This window comes from Malania oleifera, chromosome 6, assembly GCF_029873635.1.
Source record: "Malania oleifera isolate guangnan ecotype guangnan chromosome 6, ASM2987363v1, whole genome shotgun sequence".
Classification (NCBI taxonomy): Eukaryota; Viridiplantae; Streptophyta; class Magnoliopsida; order Santalales; family Ximeniaceae; genus Malania; species Malania oleifera.
Window position 1 is genome coordinate 80029830 of NC_080422.1, and position 20049 is coordinate 80049878.

A 20049-nucleotide genomic window follows, 5' to 3' on the forward strand; every position below is an offset into this window, starting at 1 on the left:
TAACATCCCTTAAAAACAAACTGTCTACTTATTTTATTACTTACCTTCACTTATGGTGGAGGAATATCATGGTTACATAAGTAGTTTTGGGAGATTACAATTATACCCATAAAATAAAAATTCTCCCAAAACTGAAAAAACACTACCTATCCTATACTTTACATGATAATTATACTGTACTAAATAAAATAAAATTATCATTACTGTAACTTACAAATTACTACTATATCCCACTAAATAAGTGTGGGTATTTCTGTCTGATTTCGTCTTCAAGCTCCCAAGAAGCTTCTTCTGCCGTGTGATTCCTCCACAGGACTTTTACTAGTGCTATCTTCTTATTGCGCAATTCCTGTTCTTTTCTATCTAAGATCTGCACTGGAGCTTCCTCATATGCTAAAGCATCACTGAATTCTAATTCTGTGTAACTGATAATATGGGAAGGATCCGAGATGTATTTCCTTAACATAGAAACATTAAATACGTAATGTAATCTAAATAGAGCTGGTGGTAAAGCTAGCAAATAGGCCACTGACCCAATTTTCTCAAGTATCTCAAATGAGCCAATAAACCTAGGGCTCAACTTACCCTTCTTCCCAAACTTCATGATTCCTTTACGCCGGATACTCGCCGCCGGAACTTTTATGCCTACTCTGTGCTACACTGATTTTATCTCGAATAAGTCAGACTTTTTCATACGCTTTTTGTTCTATTTCTGGTCCCAAAACTTGCCTCTCACCAAGCTCACTCTAGTATAAAGGAGAATGACATCTCCTACCATAAAGTGCTTTATAAGGTGCCATGCCTATGCTAGCCTAATAGCTGTTGTTGTAGGCAAACTCCACTAATGGAAAATAATGTGTCCAGCTACCCCCAAAATCTAATACACACACTCGCACATATCCTCAAGTACCTGGATCATTCTCTCTATCTGACCATCTGTTTGAGGATGGAAAGCAGTGCTGAATGCTAACTGAGACCCCAAAGCCTACTACAAGCTATTCCAGAACCGTGATGTAAAAAACGGATCACGGTATGAGACTATAGATACCGGTACACCATGGGGTCAAACAATCTCCTGAATATAAATATCTGCTAATTTGTTCATAGGGTAGCTAACTTTAATGGTTAGAAAATGAGTTGTTTTCGTCAGCTTATCCACAACTACCCAAATGGCATTCTCACCATGCGGCGCCGGCGGTAATCCAGTAACAAAATCCATGGATATGTTGGTCCCACTTCCACTTAGAAATGTAGAGTGGCTGCAACTGTTTTGTCGGCCTCTGATGCTCAGCCTTAACCTGCTGGCACGTCAAACACTGTTGTACAAATTCTACAATCTCCCTCTTTATACCACTCCACTAGAAATACTCTCGCAGATCCCTATACATTTTCATACTACCTGGATGTACCGTGAATAGAGATCTGTAAGCCTCCTCTAGAATCTTTCTCCTAATATCATCATCCGTAGGCACGCATAATTTGGTGCGAAATTTTAGAGCCCCGTCATCAGAAATGTTGAATTCCTCTCCTTGACCATCCTGTATTCTGGCAATTACTTTTTCTAATTCTGGATCATTCCCCTGAGCAACTTTCTCCTTTTATATAGTGTAGGCTGCACAACAAGGTTGGCTATAAATATCTGAGGATCATCCTCCACCAACTCCACGCCGAGCCTTTCCAAGTCCATCTAAATTGGGTGTTGAATTGCTACTACTAACTACGTTGTACCTTCTGATTTACGGCTCAGTGCATTAGCCACCATATTTACTTTACTTGGGTGGTAGCTAATGGTGCAATCATAACCCTTGATAAGTTCTAACCATCTTCTTTGTCGCATATTCAACTCTTTTTGCGTAAAGAAATACTTTAAACTCTTATGATTAGAAAATATTTCACACTTCTTACCATACAAGTAATGCCTCCAAATCTTCAGTGCGTGTACCACTGTAGCCAATTCCAAATCATGAGTAGGGTAGTTCTTTTCATATTCTTTCAACTATCTGGAAGCATACGCTACCACCCTACCATACTGCATCAACACACAATCGAGCCCTTTCAAAGACGTGTCACTGTCAATTACATAACCATCACCTCCTAATGGGATCGTCAGTATTGGTGCAGTGACGAGCCGTTGCTTTAATTCTTGAAAACTTTGCTCACATTCCTCATCCCATGCAAATCTGGCATTTTTCCTGGTCAAACGCATGAGAGGCCTTGATAAGGCTGAAAATCCTTTAACAAAATGACGGTAATAGCCTGTTAGTCCTAAGAAACTTCTGACTTCCTAAACTTTGGCCTGGACCAATTCACTATCACATCAATTTTACTAGGATCCATGGAAATACCATCCCCTGAGATCACGTGACCCAAAAACGACACTTTCTGTAGCTAAAATTCACATTTACTAAACTTGGCATACAACTTTTTCTCCCTGAGCGTCTGCAATACCTGCCTTAAGTGCGCCTCATGATCCTCAAAACTCCTTGAGTAAACCAGTATATCATCAATAAAAACCATTACAAACTGGTCTAAATACTGGTGAAAAACTCTATTAATTAAATCCATGAACATAGCTGGGGCATTCGTTAGACCAAATGGCATAACGAGGATTTCATAATGCCCGTATCTAGTCCTGAAGGCTGTCTTCGAGACGTCCTCTGCTTTTACCCTTACTTGATGATATTCTGATCTGAGGTCAATCTTGGAATATACTCGTGTACCCTGGAGCTGATCAAATAGATTGTCTATATGGGGTAGAGGATATATGTTCTTAATAGTGACCTTGTTTATCTTTTTGTAATCAATACACATCCTCATAGACTCGTCTTTCTTCTTTACGAACAACATTAGAGCTCCCCACGGTGATACACTGGGTCGTATAAATCCTTTATCCAGCAAGTCTTGCAACTAATCCTTTAATTCTCCTAATTCAGTTGGAGCCATACGGTAAAGAACCTTAAAGATCGGTGTTGTCCCTAGATGTAAATTTATAGAAAAATCTACCTTGCAATTTAGAGGCAACCCAAGTAGCTCTTCTAGAAAAATATCTGGAAATTTCCTTACCATTGGTGTACTGTCAAGTTTTGATTCATTTTCTGACACTTCTTTTACAAAAGCCATAAACCCCTGACTCCCGTCCAGGAGCAATCTGTTCGCCTGCATGGCTGACACTAATTGCGACGAAGCACGTACACGTGAACCAATAAATCTGAATTATTGCTCTTCAGGGGATCTAAAAATTACTTCTTTCTGATGACAATCAATACTGGTGTGATTAATTGCCAACCAATCCATACCTAGTATTACATCAAACCCACACATATCTCCTACGATCAGGTTAGCTGGTAACACTCTACCCTGAATTATGACCCTGTTGACCTTATAGGTCACGCCTGATTTTGATTATGACAAATACTCATTGTGTCTAATGGGTATTTTGAAGTTATGTGCAGGAACTTAAATTGGCAAATCATAATGCACAAAAAGAAAGTGAAGTTGAAGACCTAATTTCTATTTGTATTGTATTTCATATTTATTCAAAGGTTTGTAATAGTAATTAGGGTCTTTGATTTGTAATAATCTCACACACATCACATGAATGGTTAAATACGTAAGCTCATAATGCTCACAATGCTCAAAATGAAAATGACCTTAAGGTTTACCCGACCGACACCGAATTTTTTCGATGTCTTCAAAAGGACCCAAAAATGACCCTAAGACACTCACCATTGCACCTATGAATGTTAGGCACGTGATTAGGGTTTGAGTGAATCATAACAGGACTGAAATGAACACATTGTGCACTTTCGATTGATCGACCAAGGCAGTTCATTCTGCCTCGGTCGATCGAAAATGGTCTGAGTCAATAGTTGACCAATGTCTCGGTCGACCGAACCATTGTAGTTCAAATCCCTTGGTCGACCGAACCCTCTTGAGGTCAACAAATTGACCACCTAGTTGACCGAGCCGAAATTGAATACCAACTACCTAGTTGACCAAGGGTCCTCAGGAGAAGTCTTAACTGTCTGGTTGACTGAACTATTCAGTTCAAAATGGTCTGGTCGACCGAACCTCGGTAAAATGGAAAATCGCCCTTCGGACATGCACTTTCAGTCGACCGAGTCTCCAGTTCAAAAGTGTCCTGGTCGACCGAACCATATGAACTTCGGTCGACTAAAATGGTTCTGGTTGACCGGACCTCTCGGGTTGCCCTGATTTTTTACCGTGGTTAAAATATTTTAAACAGGGTTAATTATTTTAAAATGATTTAAAACTTTCCTAATTATTCCCAATAGGTACCTAACGGTTATATTTCAAGGGGTGTCTATAAATACCCCCTCATTTGAGATAATTAGTATGGGATTAGCCACTTTGATTAAGAGAGATTCTTCGAAATTCCCAAAACCTATAATACCCATATATAAGCCCCAACCACTCATACTTACCTTCTATTATTGCCTACATCATTTATAAGTTGATTGAGGTTTGTGTTGAAAGGTTTGCTCTCCTTGTTTGGTGATTATTTGATATAATTTTTCTTGAGAGCTAAACCTAAGTATTCTTAGGGAACTTTGTTAATAAGCCTCACCTAAGAAGACTTGTATTAAACTTCTGAGTATTGCATATCCATTGCAACATCTTGTGAAGTTTTTATTTGTTTGTGGATTGCAAAATCTCTTTAAAACATTTTCAAATATCTTGTGGGATTTATTTTGATATAACTTTGAAAAGATATTTGTTTATGTGATAGTGATCTTTGTTGCCATATTTATTCACTCATATATTATTTTCTGAATACAAAGATTACACATCTTTTGCAAACCAAGCATATACATTATTTGATATTTACATGCTTGAGACATCCTGCTGATTGAAATATTTGAGACTTGATATCTTTGTGTGAACTTATTGATTGAAAATCTTAAGATACAAAGATTGTTTGTTGATACTCTCACGCACTCATCACACTGATGGAAAATATATTTGAGAGCTGAAACATTAGACCACACTGAGCTTACATATTAAATCATATTGTGGTGTATGTAATTGCAAGTAGTTGGATACACATCTGCTTTTCTTGAAAGCATAATCACTGTACCATTTCATTTATTGAGCAAAACTGTTGTATTCTAGGCACAGGCCTGAAGAGGGAGACTAGCCCTAGAATAGTCTCGGATTGGCTTCGACCCGGTTAGGAAAGTTAGGTGCGCCATCCTGTTAAGGCATGTAGGTTGAGGTCAGCCCCGCTAATTGACCTAGTTAAGGTTGAGGTCAGCCCTGTGCTAATTGACCTGGTTGTAATCGGTGCTGCTCCACCCTTAAGTGAGCTATTAGTGGAATCCTCGGTCTTGCGAGCTAGAGGCGGGGATGTAGGCATAGTTGACCGAACCCTGATAACATATCGTGTGTCTATTCATATTTCTGCACTTTATATTTACCGCACGTGTATGTTATTATGTGAATGATGCACTTGATTTAAATTTATGTATAGTATATTTATTGGCGTATTTGGAACTACATAAAAAGACCCTAAGTTGTAATATTCAACTAACATCTAGTTCAACCTAGGAGAAAAGTTTAAAATTCCAATTCACCCCTCTCTTAGGAATACACCAATTCTAACAGACCCTAACGATGTAGCTACTGACAATTCCACATCTAATAACTGGGTCTCATTTCTAGACAATTTGACATAGGTCACAGAGACAAATGAATGAGTAGCACCTGAATCAAATAAAACAATAACTTGATATGATGGAACAGTAAAAGTACCTATCACCACATCTGCGACAGTCTCAGCATCACCCGGCATCAAAGCATAAATTTTTGCCGAGGCTACATTCCTCTGCTGGCCTCCACGAGGGACCTGATACCCTCCCCATATTCACTCTTAACAATCTCCCCTGTTCTAAGTTCAAAATCAGATCCTATAACCTAAACACACGACCCGAAAATAGTTTACTATGGTTTTCCTGAAATCGTCACCCCAGGAAAAACACAGAAACCAACAGGGAAATCCTATACCCAGACTATGGAATAAACCTCAAATTCTTCCTATACTTTGGTATTGCTTCCGCTGCACTCTAAAATTTATAGAACCTAACAACCTAAGCTTTGATACCAAACTGTAACGACATGATTTTTTTTTCTTTTCCTATATATATATATACTATGAAATTCCATTGCTCTAATACCTATTGGTATAAGTCACAAGCAACCTAAGCAGCGAGAAGCTGTATACATAAAAGCATATCCACATATATATTTTACAATACTAGAGAGTTAGAACATTACCCAAGCTGTATATACACAACTATTCCTAAAAATACCCTCAACTGAAACTGGGGCTATACAAAAATGATCTCCCATAATACTCACCCTCAGATAGGGCAGTACTGTAGCCCCCTCTATCTGCGAGCCTGATCTGCTCGCCTAACAAGATCACTTGAAAAATGTTAAATCACTGGGATGAGACAACCCTCAGTAAGACGAAGTATGCTATTGCTAGTGCGTGACAAATGAGTTACATATTTGTAATAATATGATTTATAAAGATCATGGATAACCGAATTTGAAAGAAACATGTATAAATAATGTATAGTATCATCCTTACCTAAGTTACTTAACATAACTGTCATTATAAATTTTCTATTCATAATACTTCTAATATTCATAGATACAACTATTGTTTTTGTAAATCTGTGTATACGTATAGTAACTCAGAAAACTTCCCTGGATGGGTAACTGTATGTCATGATTTAACCTCTCATGACAGGGTTGTGCGACCCGTAGGCGGGACTTATCATTGGCTGGTCTACCAGGATAAATCAATATACTCCTAAAGTCAGATCGGCCTCCTCAACTCTAACTGATGGGGAGCCTGTCCACTACATAGGCACGATCGACTACTATAAATCCACATACTATCTGAGTTATGTGATTGCACTCTGAACTGTAAATAGCTACGGTACTGTGCTCTGTAAACTGATCTGTAATGGTCCATTAGGGTCTGATACTATATAATATATTTCTATATAAAATCTAACTGTTTACCATGTTTCTATAATAATTGTATTAACCATGACACTTTAATAAACTGTATTTCTGTATGTCATGGTTCTGTAAAACTATATAATTATGGTACTATGAAAAACTGTAAAAACACCTTCCTGTCTGTATATACTATAAATCATGATCTTGAAAATACTGTAAAAGCATCTTTCTATATATACTGTAAATCATGATTCTGTAATTACAATATAACCATAACTGTAATAAAACTGTATATCATGATATTGTAGAAACTATATAAACGTAATTCTGTAAAAAACTGTGTAAAACTCTATACTATATCAATATTCTTATGCCACATAACTAAAATTCAATAAACATAATTTATAAAACTATGTAAATTTCCTATTCTGAAAACCCATGAACCTATACTATATTTTACTGGTAAAAATCTCTTCTTTAACTAGCATAGCATATTTCCCTTACCTGTTACTGAAAAGCCCCTAGTACGACTGGTCCTATACCTGCAAAGTTCCCTATTAAACACCTCGAAAACAACATTTTTCAGAACAAAATTTCATTATTTCTTTGAGTTCTACATTTTCTATAACTATAGGAAAGCCAAATTCCCAAATAAAACCCTTATCTTGAATTTAGGATGGGATTCAAATTAACCCCGCCAACGATCCACTCTAACAGATTTGAAGAGAACTTCTCCAGGAGTGTCGTGGCGACTTCGGATTGTCAATCCGATGAAGAATGAGCCTAGAATCTTAAAGAGAAGAGGGTAAAACCGAAGAGGAGAGAGAGGGAGAGAAAGAGAGAGAGAGAGAGAGAGGGAGAGAGAGAGAGAGAGTTTTGTGCTGAATATTATGCGTGAAATCCGAGTTTAAAACTATTTATACACTGGGTTTCGTCGACGAGACACATCACTTCGTCGACGAGGCCACGAAGGAGGCTTGTCGAAGAATGTCTACTCCTTGTCGACGAAATTCAGGAATTGAAATATAGTCTTTCAGTATTTTCTTGTTGACAAGACCCATCCCCGTCGATGAGCCCCTTATGTGTGTTTATCGATGAATCCCCTCTGTTTGTCGATGAGACCCTGTTAAAATTCCTTCTTTAATTCTTCTTTCTTGTCGTCCTTCTGCTATTAAATTACGATAATTATTCGGGTCTCTACAGGATCGTTGGCGGAGTTAACTTGAATCCCATCCCAAATTCATGGTAAGGTTTTTTATTTGGAATTTGGCTTTCCTATAGTTGTAGAAAATGTAGAACTCGAAGAAATACTGAAGTTATGTTTAGGGAGTTGTTGTTTTCAAGGTGTTGAATGGGGAACCCTGTAGGTGTAGGACCAGTTATATTAGGGGCTTACCAGTAGTCAGGTAAGGAAAATATGCTATGCTAATTAAAATAGAGATTTTTACTAGTAAAATATAGTATATGTTTATGGGTTTTTAGAGTAGGAAGTTATACAGTTTTATAAATTATGTTTAATGATTTTTAATTATTGTGTGGCATGAGAAAATTGATATAGTTCAGAATTCTACATAGCGTTTTACAAAATTACGATTATATAGTTTCTACAGATTATACAGTTTTATTACAAAGTTATGGCGACATAGTGCTTATAGAATCATGATTTACAGTATATATACAGAAAGATGCTTTTACAATATTTTCAGGATCATGATTTACAGTATATACAGACAAGAAGATGTTTTTACAGTTTTTTTATAGTACCATGATTATACAGTTTTACAGAACCATGATATACAGATCATAAAACCATGACATAAAGAAATTCAGTTGATACAGAAATACAGTTTATTACAGCGTCATGGTTAATGTAGTTGATACAGAATCATGGTAAAACAGATAGATTTTAAATAGAAATGTATTATATAGTATCAGACCCCGATGGAACATTACAGATCAGTTTACAGAGCACGGTACCGTAGCTATTTACAGTTCGAAGTGCAACCACATAACTCAGATAGTATGTGAATTTATAGCAGTCGATCGTGTCTATGTAGTGGACAGGCTCCCCGTTAGTTAGGGTTGAGGAGGCCGATCTGACTTTTAGAGTATAGTGACTTATCCTGGTAGGCCAACCAGTGATAGGTCCTTCCTACGGGCCGCACAACCCTGTCATGAGGGGTTAAATCATGACATACAATTATCCATCCAGGGAAATTTTCTCAATTATTATATGTATATTCAGATTTACAGAAACAGAAGATGTATCTATAAATATTAGAAGTATTATGAATAGATAATTCATAAAGATAGTTGTGTTAAGTAACATAGGTATGAGCTATAATGTACGTTATTTATACATGTTTTCTCAAATTTAGTTATCTATGGTATTTCTAAATCAGATTTTACAAATATGTAACTTATTTGCCACATACTAGCAATAACATATTTCGTTTTATTAAGCGTTATCTCATCCCAGTGATTTAACATTTTTTAGGTGATCCAGTTAGGCGAGCAGATCAGACTCACAGATAGAGGGGCTACAGTACTGCCCTATCTGTAGGGTGGGTATTTTGGGAGGTTATTTTTGTATAGCCCTAGTTTTAGATGAGGGCATTTTTTAGAATAGTTGTGTATTTATATTTTGAAAAATATTTTGACACTCTGGTATTTTATATATATGGTTATGGTTTTATGAATTCAGTTTCTCACTGCTTAGGTTGTTTGATGTGTCTCAGATTCCATGGGTTCTATCAGGACCGTGATGAGGGTTTGATTTATATTAAAAGGTATCAGAGCAATGAAATTTCATAGTATATATATACATATATAAAAAAAGGAAAAAAATAATATAAAATAAGGTCGTTACATTACCAAAAGTAAAGAGGATCCTAAACCTAAATATGTTAATAAATGTCGATATAGAATTGATTGGCCAAAATGGAAATAGGCTATCACAATAGAATTAAACTCTTTGTTAAAAAAAAAGAAGAAGTTTTTGGACCTGTAGTCCAGACAAAAGATGATGTCCAACCCGTTGGATACAAATGGGTATTTGTGCGCAAGAGAAATGAAAATAATGAAATTACTCGATATAAAGCAAGGCTTGTGGCACAAGGTTTCTCGCAGAAACCCGGAATTGATTATGAGGAGACATATTTTCCCATAATGGATGGAATTATTTTTAGATTCTTAATTGGGCTAGCAGTCACTAATCGACTGACTGTGCATCTTATGGATGCAGTAACAACATACCTATATGGATTGTTAGATAATGAAATTTATATGAAAATCCCTGAAGGATTTAAGTTGCTTGAAGAAAAACTCAGAAATTTATATTCAATTAAAATCCAACGTTCTTTATATAGATTAAAGCAATCTGGACACATGTTGTTTAATCGATTAAGTGAGTACCTTGTGAAAGAAGGATTCATAAATATTGATCTAATTTGTCCATGCATTTTTATTAAAAAGATCAGAATCCAGATTTGCTATAATTGCTATTTATGTTGATGATTTGAATTTAGTTGAGACTCCTGAAGAGCTCACTAAAGCTGCTAATTATTTAACTGCGGAATTTGAGATGAAAGATTTAGGAAAGACAAAATATTGTTTTGACCTACAGATTGAATATGTAAATGGCGAAAATTTTTGTTCATCAATATAAATATACCAAAAAGATATTAAGGCAATTATATATGGACAAAGTTTATCCTTTAAGATCTTTAATGATGGTGCGATCATTTGATGTTAAGAAGGATCCATTTCGACCTCATGATTGGGGGGGGGGGGGAAGGAATTACTTAGCCCTGAAATACCATATTTAAGTGTTATTGGCTATTTGATGTATCTGGCCAATTGTACAAGACCCGACATTATATTTTATGTAAATATACTAGTAAGATATAACTCTACTCCTACTCGGCGACACTAGAATGGAATTAAGCATGTTCTATGCTAGTTGAGAGGTGCATCTGATTTGAATCTATTGTACTCATTTGATTCTAAGTTTCAACTAGTAGGATATGCAAATGTCAGATATCTATCTGACCCTCACAATGCTAAATCTCAAATTAGATATGCATTTCTTTACGAAAAACTACTATTTTTTGGAAATCAATAAAATAGACAGGTACAACAGCATCGTCTAATCATTCTAAAATACTAACTATCCATGAAGCTAGTAGAGAATGCATGTGGTTCAGATAAATGATTTCTTATATCTAGACAAATTGTGGTCTTTAATCAATCAAGGGTATTCCAACAGTTTTATATGAAGAAAACACTGCATGTATAGGTCAACTAAGAGGAGGATACATAAAGGGTGATATAACGAAGCATATCTCTCCAAAATTCTTCTATACACATGAACTCCAAAAGAATGGTGATATAGATGTTCAGCAGATCCGATCAAGTGATAATATAGCAGATTTGTTCACCAAAATTTTGCTTACTATAACATTCAAGAAAATTGGTTCATTTCATCAAAATGAGACATCTTAAAAGTCTTATCAGAAGGAGTTAATATATGGGTGACATCTAAGGGGGAGTGTTATGAAAACCATAATTTTATTTATTTATTTATTTATTTAATTTAATAGTGTTTAATTAATTAATAATTAATTTTAATTAAATTTTTTTTTTCCGGGTTACTACATCAATCATTTAAATCTTGATTGACAAATAGGAGATTTTCAAATATCTCACTAAGGGTTGATGTCAACTAAAACTTAATTGAAAATTTGGTGATTTTCAAATCTCTTATTTAAGGGTTGACTCCGAGCTTCATTCAAACCCTAATTGATAACCAAGATACTTCCAAATCTCTCATTAAGGGTTGAGTCAAATCATCATTCAAACCTTGATTGCCAATTAGGAGATTCTTTGAATCTATCAATAAATGATTTACTTCAATCATCATTAAACCTTGATTGGCAATCAGGGAATTTTTCAACTATTACTTCATTAATTGATCGACTTCAATTAGCATTAAACCTTAATTGTCAATCAAAAGAAGTTTTAAAGTCATTCTCCTTAATTGATTGACTTTAATCAACAATAAACCTTGATTGACAATTAGAGGAATTTTCAACAATCTTTTCATTAATTAATTGACTTCAACCCTCATAAAATCTTAATGTTGATTAGGAGATTTTCAACCTCATCAATATTAAACTCTCAAATTTCAGTCATGGAGTTGAGACCACAATCTCCATTAATCCAACACTCAATCAATGATTCCATGCATCTCATTCTAGCCCCTGCTTAAGATAAGATATTTTTATGTTGACTTCCCCCCCTTAATCCTAACTTCCAAAGGAAAGAGTCGTCTTTGAATTTGTTCATGGCAATCAATAAGGTTTTTTTTTTCATTTTTTTTTTGTTTTCAATATTTAGGGTGGTTACCTGAGGCCAATCCTTCTTTTCAAACAAGAGCATGTCAAAGTTTTCAACTCCATTTTTTGAGCTCTTTGACAATGATGTTTTATTGAATTTCCCAGAAGGGGAATATTTTTTCTTCTCTTTTCTTTATCTCTAGTTAACACACACACACACACACACACATAGCAATAACTGGTTTTAGAACCGATGTTGATAGGGGTGTTGGTAGACTAATCTCCCTTAGAATGGTTGGTCCACCTTTCCTACACACAAATATACTCCAGATCCCTTGCTTTATGTGTTGGAGACTTCTTAGGTTTTTTTTTTTTTTTTACCTTTGGTTTCCTTAAACAAATAATAATAATAATCATAAAGCTGGCGACTCCATATTTTCAATCTTTATATTTTCTTAGAGTCCTATCCATCCTTGTTTGACTTTCTTGTTTGAAAAATCACCATGAAACTCTCCATTCGTCAGCACACCCTTAGACCAGAATCTGGTGTCAACATTAGCTATTATATATATATATATATATATATATATATATATATATATTAATTTAGCTCTCTTCAATTATAAAATTGGTACTTTACAAGTTTTAAAGTGCTTGCTATAGTAGATTATTCAGATAGGTTCCTATTAGGGTTTAGGTTTTATTTATATTTTTTAATATTTTAAAATTTTCATAAATTACCAAAAATTTCCTAATTAATTTCTAGTGAGGTTTTGGAGTATTAGAGTGTTTTAGACCTTGCTTGCATTTTAAATTGAGTTTGAAGAGTGAAAATATGAGAAAAGGTGAGAGTTTGAAGATAAATTGTTGCTTGTTGTGTATGAAACTCTCTATTCATAAGCATGAGATGTTGAGATCAAGTTTGAATTTATTTGACTTGCATGAGACTCTACTTTGGTATGATTAGGAGATGTGCATGTTTGGCCAAATTGTTTAATATGACTTTAATGATATGCGATGTTCCGTATGCATGTGATGTAATTGGGTCTTTTGTGTGATAATCTTTGAATTCTTGAAGATGGACTGAAATGGATGAAAATTGAAAGAATCTTAATTAAAAGTCTAACAATGAATGTTATAGGGGGATGCACTAGCATTCCATCTTAGGTTTCTTGAGGTGAAGGAAGTCTTGCATGTTAAATTGGAATACCATAAGAATGCAAGGTGGAATAATATTAAATGACAAGATAATCTTCACAAAATAAAAGACAATAAATGTGAATTGCTAATTATACATAACTTAGTAGATACTCTTCTTACAACGGATGTGTAGGGGGGGGGGGGTGTTAGTACCTTCCCCTCTCATAAATGTATTATTGAATATAGACTTTGGTATCAATTGCTTAAAACCCTATGAGTAGCTAGGTGTTTTAACCTCACCTAGGACAAAGTAGGTTAGCAGTGATCTAGTCGACATATTTTGACCTACATCTCATTCCCCCAACTCCAGTTTCACAATTTGAATTCGCCATTCATGTTGGGATGGTTCGAAAATCCATCTCAATAGAGATGAGACTTTAGAACGTGTTGACATCAACTATGAATTGGGTATAGTTATACGATGTGACTTAATTATGTTTCGATGCATAGAAGAGTCAAACAACCAGCAACCCTTTTGAGTTTATGATCAACTAGTCCTTAATGTTACCTAATAGTAGATATGAGTCTTATGAAATAAAAAAAAAGTCCAAGAGCATACTTCACCGATAAATATAGATAGAATATTGAGACAACCTAAGCCTAGTTAGAGAAAGATAGCAAAGGGGTAAAGAACAAAATGTACAAATTATGGGAGAAGACCTTTATATTTCAGCATAAAGACTAAACATTTTTTAAACTTTATCTAGAATAAATCATGTCAAGAATCAAGATGGGAAACAACTAAAATATGAAAGATCAGTTCATATTTAGAAAAAAATTGATAAGATCTATTACGAGGTTGATCTTTCGACTTGAATGAGAGTACATCTACTTTACTTCAACTGCCTCAAAAATATTCTTTCATGACTGAAAATTCAGTTGACAATTAGTTAACTAAAAATATTATGTAAAAGCAAGCAACACAAATAAAAGGCGTTAAATAGATCTTGTAGATTGAAAGTGAAAATCAATTAAGAATAAGGGTTCTCTTTTGGTGAGGACACGTATTCGCGCACTAATCCCGTTTGGCAATCTATCTTCAATCATTGAAGCCTCAGACTCAACAATTATAGTTCTTTTTTTATTGCGCAAATATAATTTTTTATATTAAAATATATTCATATAAATGGAAATTTATTTATATTTTTACAATTAAAAAAAAAAATATTTAAAAGAACGCCTGGGCTTTCTTCTCCCACAGATTTTTCAAGTGCCGATCGGCCCGATACCACCACCTGCCGGCTCCTTTCTGCCTCTCTCTCTCTCTCTCTCTCTCCCTCTCTCTCTCCATATCGAAAAATGTCGAACGCAGAAGTGTCTCTTGACGATGCGAATGGGGATTCATTTCAGAAGGTGAAGCAGGGTTTTAAGGATCGATCCAAGGTAAGGAGAATTTTATGCTTCTATTTGTTTCGAAATTTCGAATTGTTTTTGTTTTTTTTTATTTTTTATGAGTTTGTGGTTTATTTGATTTGGGCATGTTTGGTTTTGTAGAAAGTGGCTCAAACGAAGGAGATGTTGTCGAAACAGGCAGTTCAGACGAAGGAGATCTTGTCCAAACAGGCCGTTAAGATCGCCAAGCGGGCTGAAGAGCACGAGAGATTCATCAATAAGGTATGGGCATTTCTCAGGTTTTAAAGTTATGCGTCATTAGTGAATGGTTTGGATTGATGGGTTTCTCAGTTGGGATTTTTTGATTTATCAACTCAGTCGCATGTATTCATTCAGGAAATTGTTTGACTTTTTGGGTTACTCAAAACATTGGCGTTTTTAAACTTACATTTTTGTTGATTTTCTGAATTCATATATTTTTGATTATTTGGGTTACTCAAAACATTGGCGTTTTTTAACTTACATTTTTGTTGGTTTTCTGAATTCATGTTGTTTGATTATTTGGGTTGCTCAAAGTATTCTATTTTTTGAACTTATATTTTGATTGACTTTAAGAATTCGTGTTTATTGTTTGATTATTTGGGTTACTCGAAACGTCTGATTTTCAACTTACATTTTGATTGATTTTATGGAATCATGTTATTGAGTTTAACTTACCTTGTGATTGAAATTTCATGTTTAGGTGACTCATCTGTTGGGGGTTCTCGGGTTCGGGGCATTTTGCTTCCTCTTGGGATGGAGTGAGTTATAAGTATCTAGCCTTATGGATGGACTACATTGAAAACAATGGGTCCAACATATCCATTCATTTTTTTTGCTGTTTCACTTTTTCTTACATTGGTTTTCATTTCTCAGGACCACAAGATGTCCCCTATGTATATTGTTTGTTTTATGTCACCTTTGTTCCTCTTCGGTGGATATACTATCGGTTCAAAAAATGGCATTATTATCTTTTGGTAAGTTTTGTGATCATATCTTGACACATTTGTTATATTTTGTTGAACTGAGTTATTGCATTATTTTTTACTAAATTGAAACTTAAGAAGTTTTATGGCTATGGGATTTTGAGCTTCTGGAGTGAAATTTTGTCACTTAGACTACTAGGTAACACAATAACATGAAATGTGAGAAGCTGAATGACAGAAAGTATGTGTGGAACTAACTATATTAGTGAATTGTGTTGAGTTGAGTTTAGCTGCAAATTACCATCTTATTTTCAATCTATAGATTGTATATAGAGAACCTGATCACTTTATTACATGTTCCTAAGTTTTTCTTTGTTTTTTTTTGTTATTTTGTTTTCCTTTGGGGTGGGAGGCGGGGGGCTTCTGAAGCAGAAGATTGAGGAAGGTAATATAAATGTTCATTTTGTCCTGCAGGATTTCTGTTATTATGCCAATACAATATTCTTGGTCATGCTTCTCCTATATCCAGGAAATGAAAAGCTTTTTATGGTTTGCTTCTCATTTGCGGAGGTACTCAAACAAGCCCCATTACCTTGCGCCATTTTTTATGATAGTTGCATCCACTTTTTCCAATTCACAGCTCTTTGAATGCTGCTGCAGGGGCCATTAGCGTGGGCATTGATTGTTTGGCGTTGTAGCTTGGTTTTTAGTTCTGTTGATAAAATTGTTAGTGTTCTTATACATCTTTTACCTGGTAAGTTGGATCCCGTCTGTTTTTGGGATGGTACTGTTTGCAATTGACATATAACTTAAATTTAACTTGAAACCCATTTTTCGTCAGTTCTATCTAAAATAATTTTCCTCAATACTATCTCAAGTAATTTTTACATATTGAATGTTGTTTTCCTGATCATTTAATGCAATTTTATGTAATATACTTGAGTTTTGAGAGCTATTGGCAATTCTTTTTTTTTTTTTTTTAAATTATGAATTTGACTCATGTGGGTTCCTACTGTAATTGTTAAGCTTATATATAATTTTGTCTTTACAACCAAAAGGAATATAGATTTGAATGAGAAATTAACTTTTTGGGGGTTTTTATTAGTGTAGTCTAGAAATTACAAATTCCTCAAAAAGAGAAATGCAATTTTTTTAATTATGAATCTGATTCTTGTAGGTTCCTACTGTAATTGTTAAGCTTCCATATAATTTTCACTTTTGCAACCACAAGGAATGGCAGATCTGAATGAGAAATTAACTTTTTTAGGGTTTTTATTAGTTGTAGTCTACAAATTACAAATTTACAAATTCCTCAGGAAGAGAAATGTAACATTGTTATTAGATATGGAAGTTCTCAAGGCAGTGTTTGTCGATTGTACTTGTTGAAATTCTCCTTTAGTTATTGACTTAGGTAAAATCCAAATCCAAGCTCTATAATCTGTACGTCCAAACTCTGCCTTGAGAACTTCTAACATTGAGTGAATAAGTTTTATGGGAAAACACCTCTTACTGAATGCTATGAATTTCTTAGTTTGAAAGTGAATTTTTTGTACCAAAATTTGAACAATTAAAAAAAAAAAATCCATAAATCCCACTAGATGGCCTTTCCACCATTTTACATGATCTAAGACAATATCCTCGTTGGAGTGCTGTTAAATATTAACCTATTATCTTAGTCTATGTTATTTCATTTCTACCCTTTAGACCCTCTAGCATCTACTAGATCAACCAAATCATTTTACCAAGCACTCCACACACCTTCGCCCCACTCCTCGCCCCCCCCCCCCCCCTCCCCCGGCCAAAAGAAAAAAAGTTTTCCTAACCACCCCTATCGCATCCTCACTGTTTTGCCTAACAATAAGAGTTTCTTCGCTTACCAGTTATATTGCTCATCGTTGACATCATTTATACTGCATTTACTTTTATGGAAATATCATTTTTTAGTTTTACCACATTCTAATTCATATAACTTAGCATATCTTCTATACAACTCTCTAAATTTTAGGATGTACATCACACAGAGCCCCTGAAGTACTTCTCAATTTTACCCAATGTGCTCTAATTCTATGCATCACTCCATTCTTTAGTTCCTAACAGAAACACAGGGCACTCAACATGAATAATTTTTTCAGGGATAGTTTTCTTCATCATTCGATGGTGGGATCCAGCAACTTTTGAAGCCATGCATCCTGCGGGAACTGCTCGCAGAGCTTCATGGCCTTATGTTGAAGGGAAGTCATACCTATGGACATGGCTGTTTCTGGTTCCCTTAGTTGCTTACACCCTCTGGCAGGCTCTCTATTTTCTCATTGTCAATGTCCTACGTCGACAGAGACTGTTGAGAGATCCTGAAGTCATGACTTCTTACAGGTACATTATCTTTCTAAAATTTGACTATGCATGCGTACTTGCACACATGTACAAATGAATGGGTGGGTTCAAATCAGCTTAGTTATGTTCCTGTGTCACCCTTTGTTCTAACGAGTCATGTGTTTGTTAGGGAACTCTCGAAAAAAGCACAGAAAGCAAACAATGTATGGTGGCGTCTTAGTGGTTTGCTTGGAGATCAAAACCGCTTGCTTATGTATACCTTGTTCCAAGCATTGTTCACTGTTGCAACCATGGCACTGACAGTCCCAATTTTCTTGTCATATGAAATGCATGTGGTTTTCCAAATATTGAAGGTGTCTGCAACTATATGGAATGGAGCAAGCTTTCTCCTGGAAGTAATGCCTAGGCAGGTGATTCTCAAGGAGAAGAAAAAGTTGGACACGCAGTCGCCACAAACTCTGGAAACCCCACCCTTACATGTGGCAAAGATCTCAACAGAGGCTGAGGAGTGGCACCAGTCATGACAGTTCTGTAAGAATAGTTTGCAGAACCTTGTTTTGTAACCTGCGATTAAACCAAATTGCACCAGCTGATCTAGCTCAATAGTTATTGATTGTGTGCTAGTTTTGCAAATTAGTGATAATGATTGATCTGATGTATAGATGACTCTTAGAACCTAGTTTCAACTCTGGAATGGAGGGATATGTCAAATATTGTACCATCATTTGTAGTTCTGAGGTCAGAGTCTGATTTTTTGGTTATACTGTTCGAAGTATTCTCGCCCTGTATGTAGTCCCCAACACTAGGCAAAGAAATTCAATCACTAATCTTCAGTATTTAACTCCTAGAAACATCTTGAAGATTGAGCTGCTAATGTCATTTTGTTTTCGTAGGAAAGCCTCATTTAGATGTTAAGCCTAAATGTTCCCTAGATCAGGATGCAAATCCGAGTGCTAATGCTGTTTTTTGGCTATTGGTGGATTCTGAATCTTATATATAGAAATTATTTCTTACAAGTCTTTCTCTTAATTATATGAATTATAAACTTATAATTTAGAGTGTTGAATATATTTTTCTCTAAATATATTATGTAATGTGATCACTTATATTTGTTAATCTTTCTACTTTTGGTTGCAAGATGGAGCTTAAGAATCATTTATTTTTATCTATGTTCAAAAAAAGCGCACAAAACATTGCATTGAAAAATAAAATGCTTTTATGGTGAAATCCTTTGCTAAATGAAAAAAATTTCAAAAGCTAGCAATTGAGAATTTTATCCGTATTTACTGGAAAATCTCAAATGTTTTGCCCAAGGTAAAATAAGCCAAACTTAGGATTTTACCAAGAACTTCTAAATCTCAAGTGAGCTATATGAATCCTTTTTCATTAATTTATGAAATCTTGGGCAATTCCTTTCGGCAAATTTAGAGTTATTAAAGTCTTACTAATTCATTTCAAGTTATTTTATGTCTATCTTTATCCTTTCTATTGTCTCTTATAATAAGTAACTCGCTCTTTTTCATTGGCACACTAGTTGACCTACCTACGTTACAAGTGTCCAAACCACCTTAATCATCTTTCCCTTATCATATTTTCTATGAGAGTTATGCCTAACTTATAGTGAATATATTCATTTTTTAATTTATCTTTTAATGTTTTATCACTCATTCATTTTAGCATTCTCATTGCGGCAAATTTTACTTTTTGGATATGCTATTTCTTAGTAACATAATATTCTAATCCATATAACATAATTGGTCTTACAATCATCATATAAAACTTCTCTTTTAATTTTAAGAATATTGTACGATCACAAAGTACACTCAAAGCACTTTTTCATTTTTACTAAACTTGTTTTAACTCTATGCATTACATCTTTTTCAATTTTTCTT

General features: G+C 34.9%; 1 protein-coding gene across 1 annotated transcript; it reads left to right on the top strand.

Moving 5' to 3' along the window:
* The first annotated feature begins 14527 nt into the window (after positions 1–14527).
* LOC131158367 (glycerophosphocholine acyltransferase 1) lies at positions 14528–18881 on the top strand. Its single transcript, XM_058113196.1, has 8 exons — positions 14528–14912; positions 15024–15143; positions 15604–15661; positions 15777–15877; positions 16301–16396; positions 16487–16580; positions 17959–18196; positions 18327–18881. The coding sequence occupies exons 1-8, from the start codon at positions 14829–14831 to the stop codon at positions 18679–18681; spliced, it is 1146 nt and encodes a 381-aa protein (XP_057969179.1). The 5' UTR covers positions 14528–14828; the 3' UTR covers positions 18682–18881.
* Positions 18882–20049: the final 1168 nt, after the last annotated feature.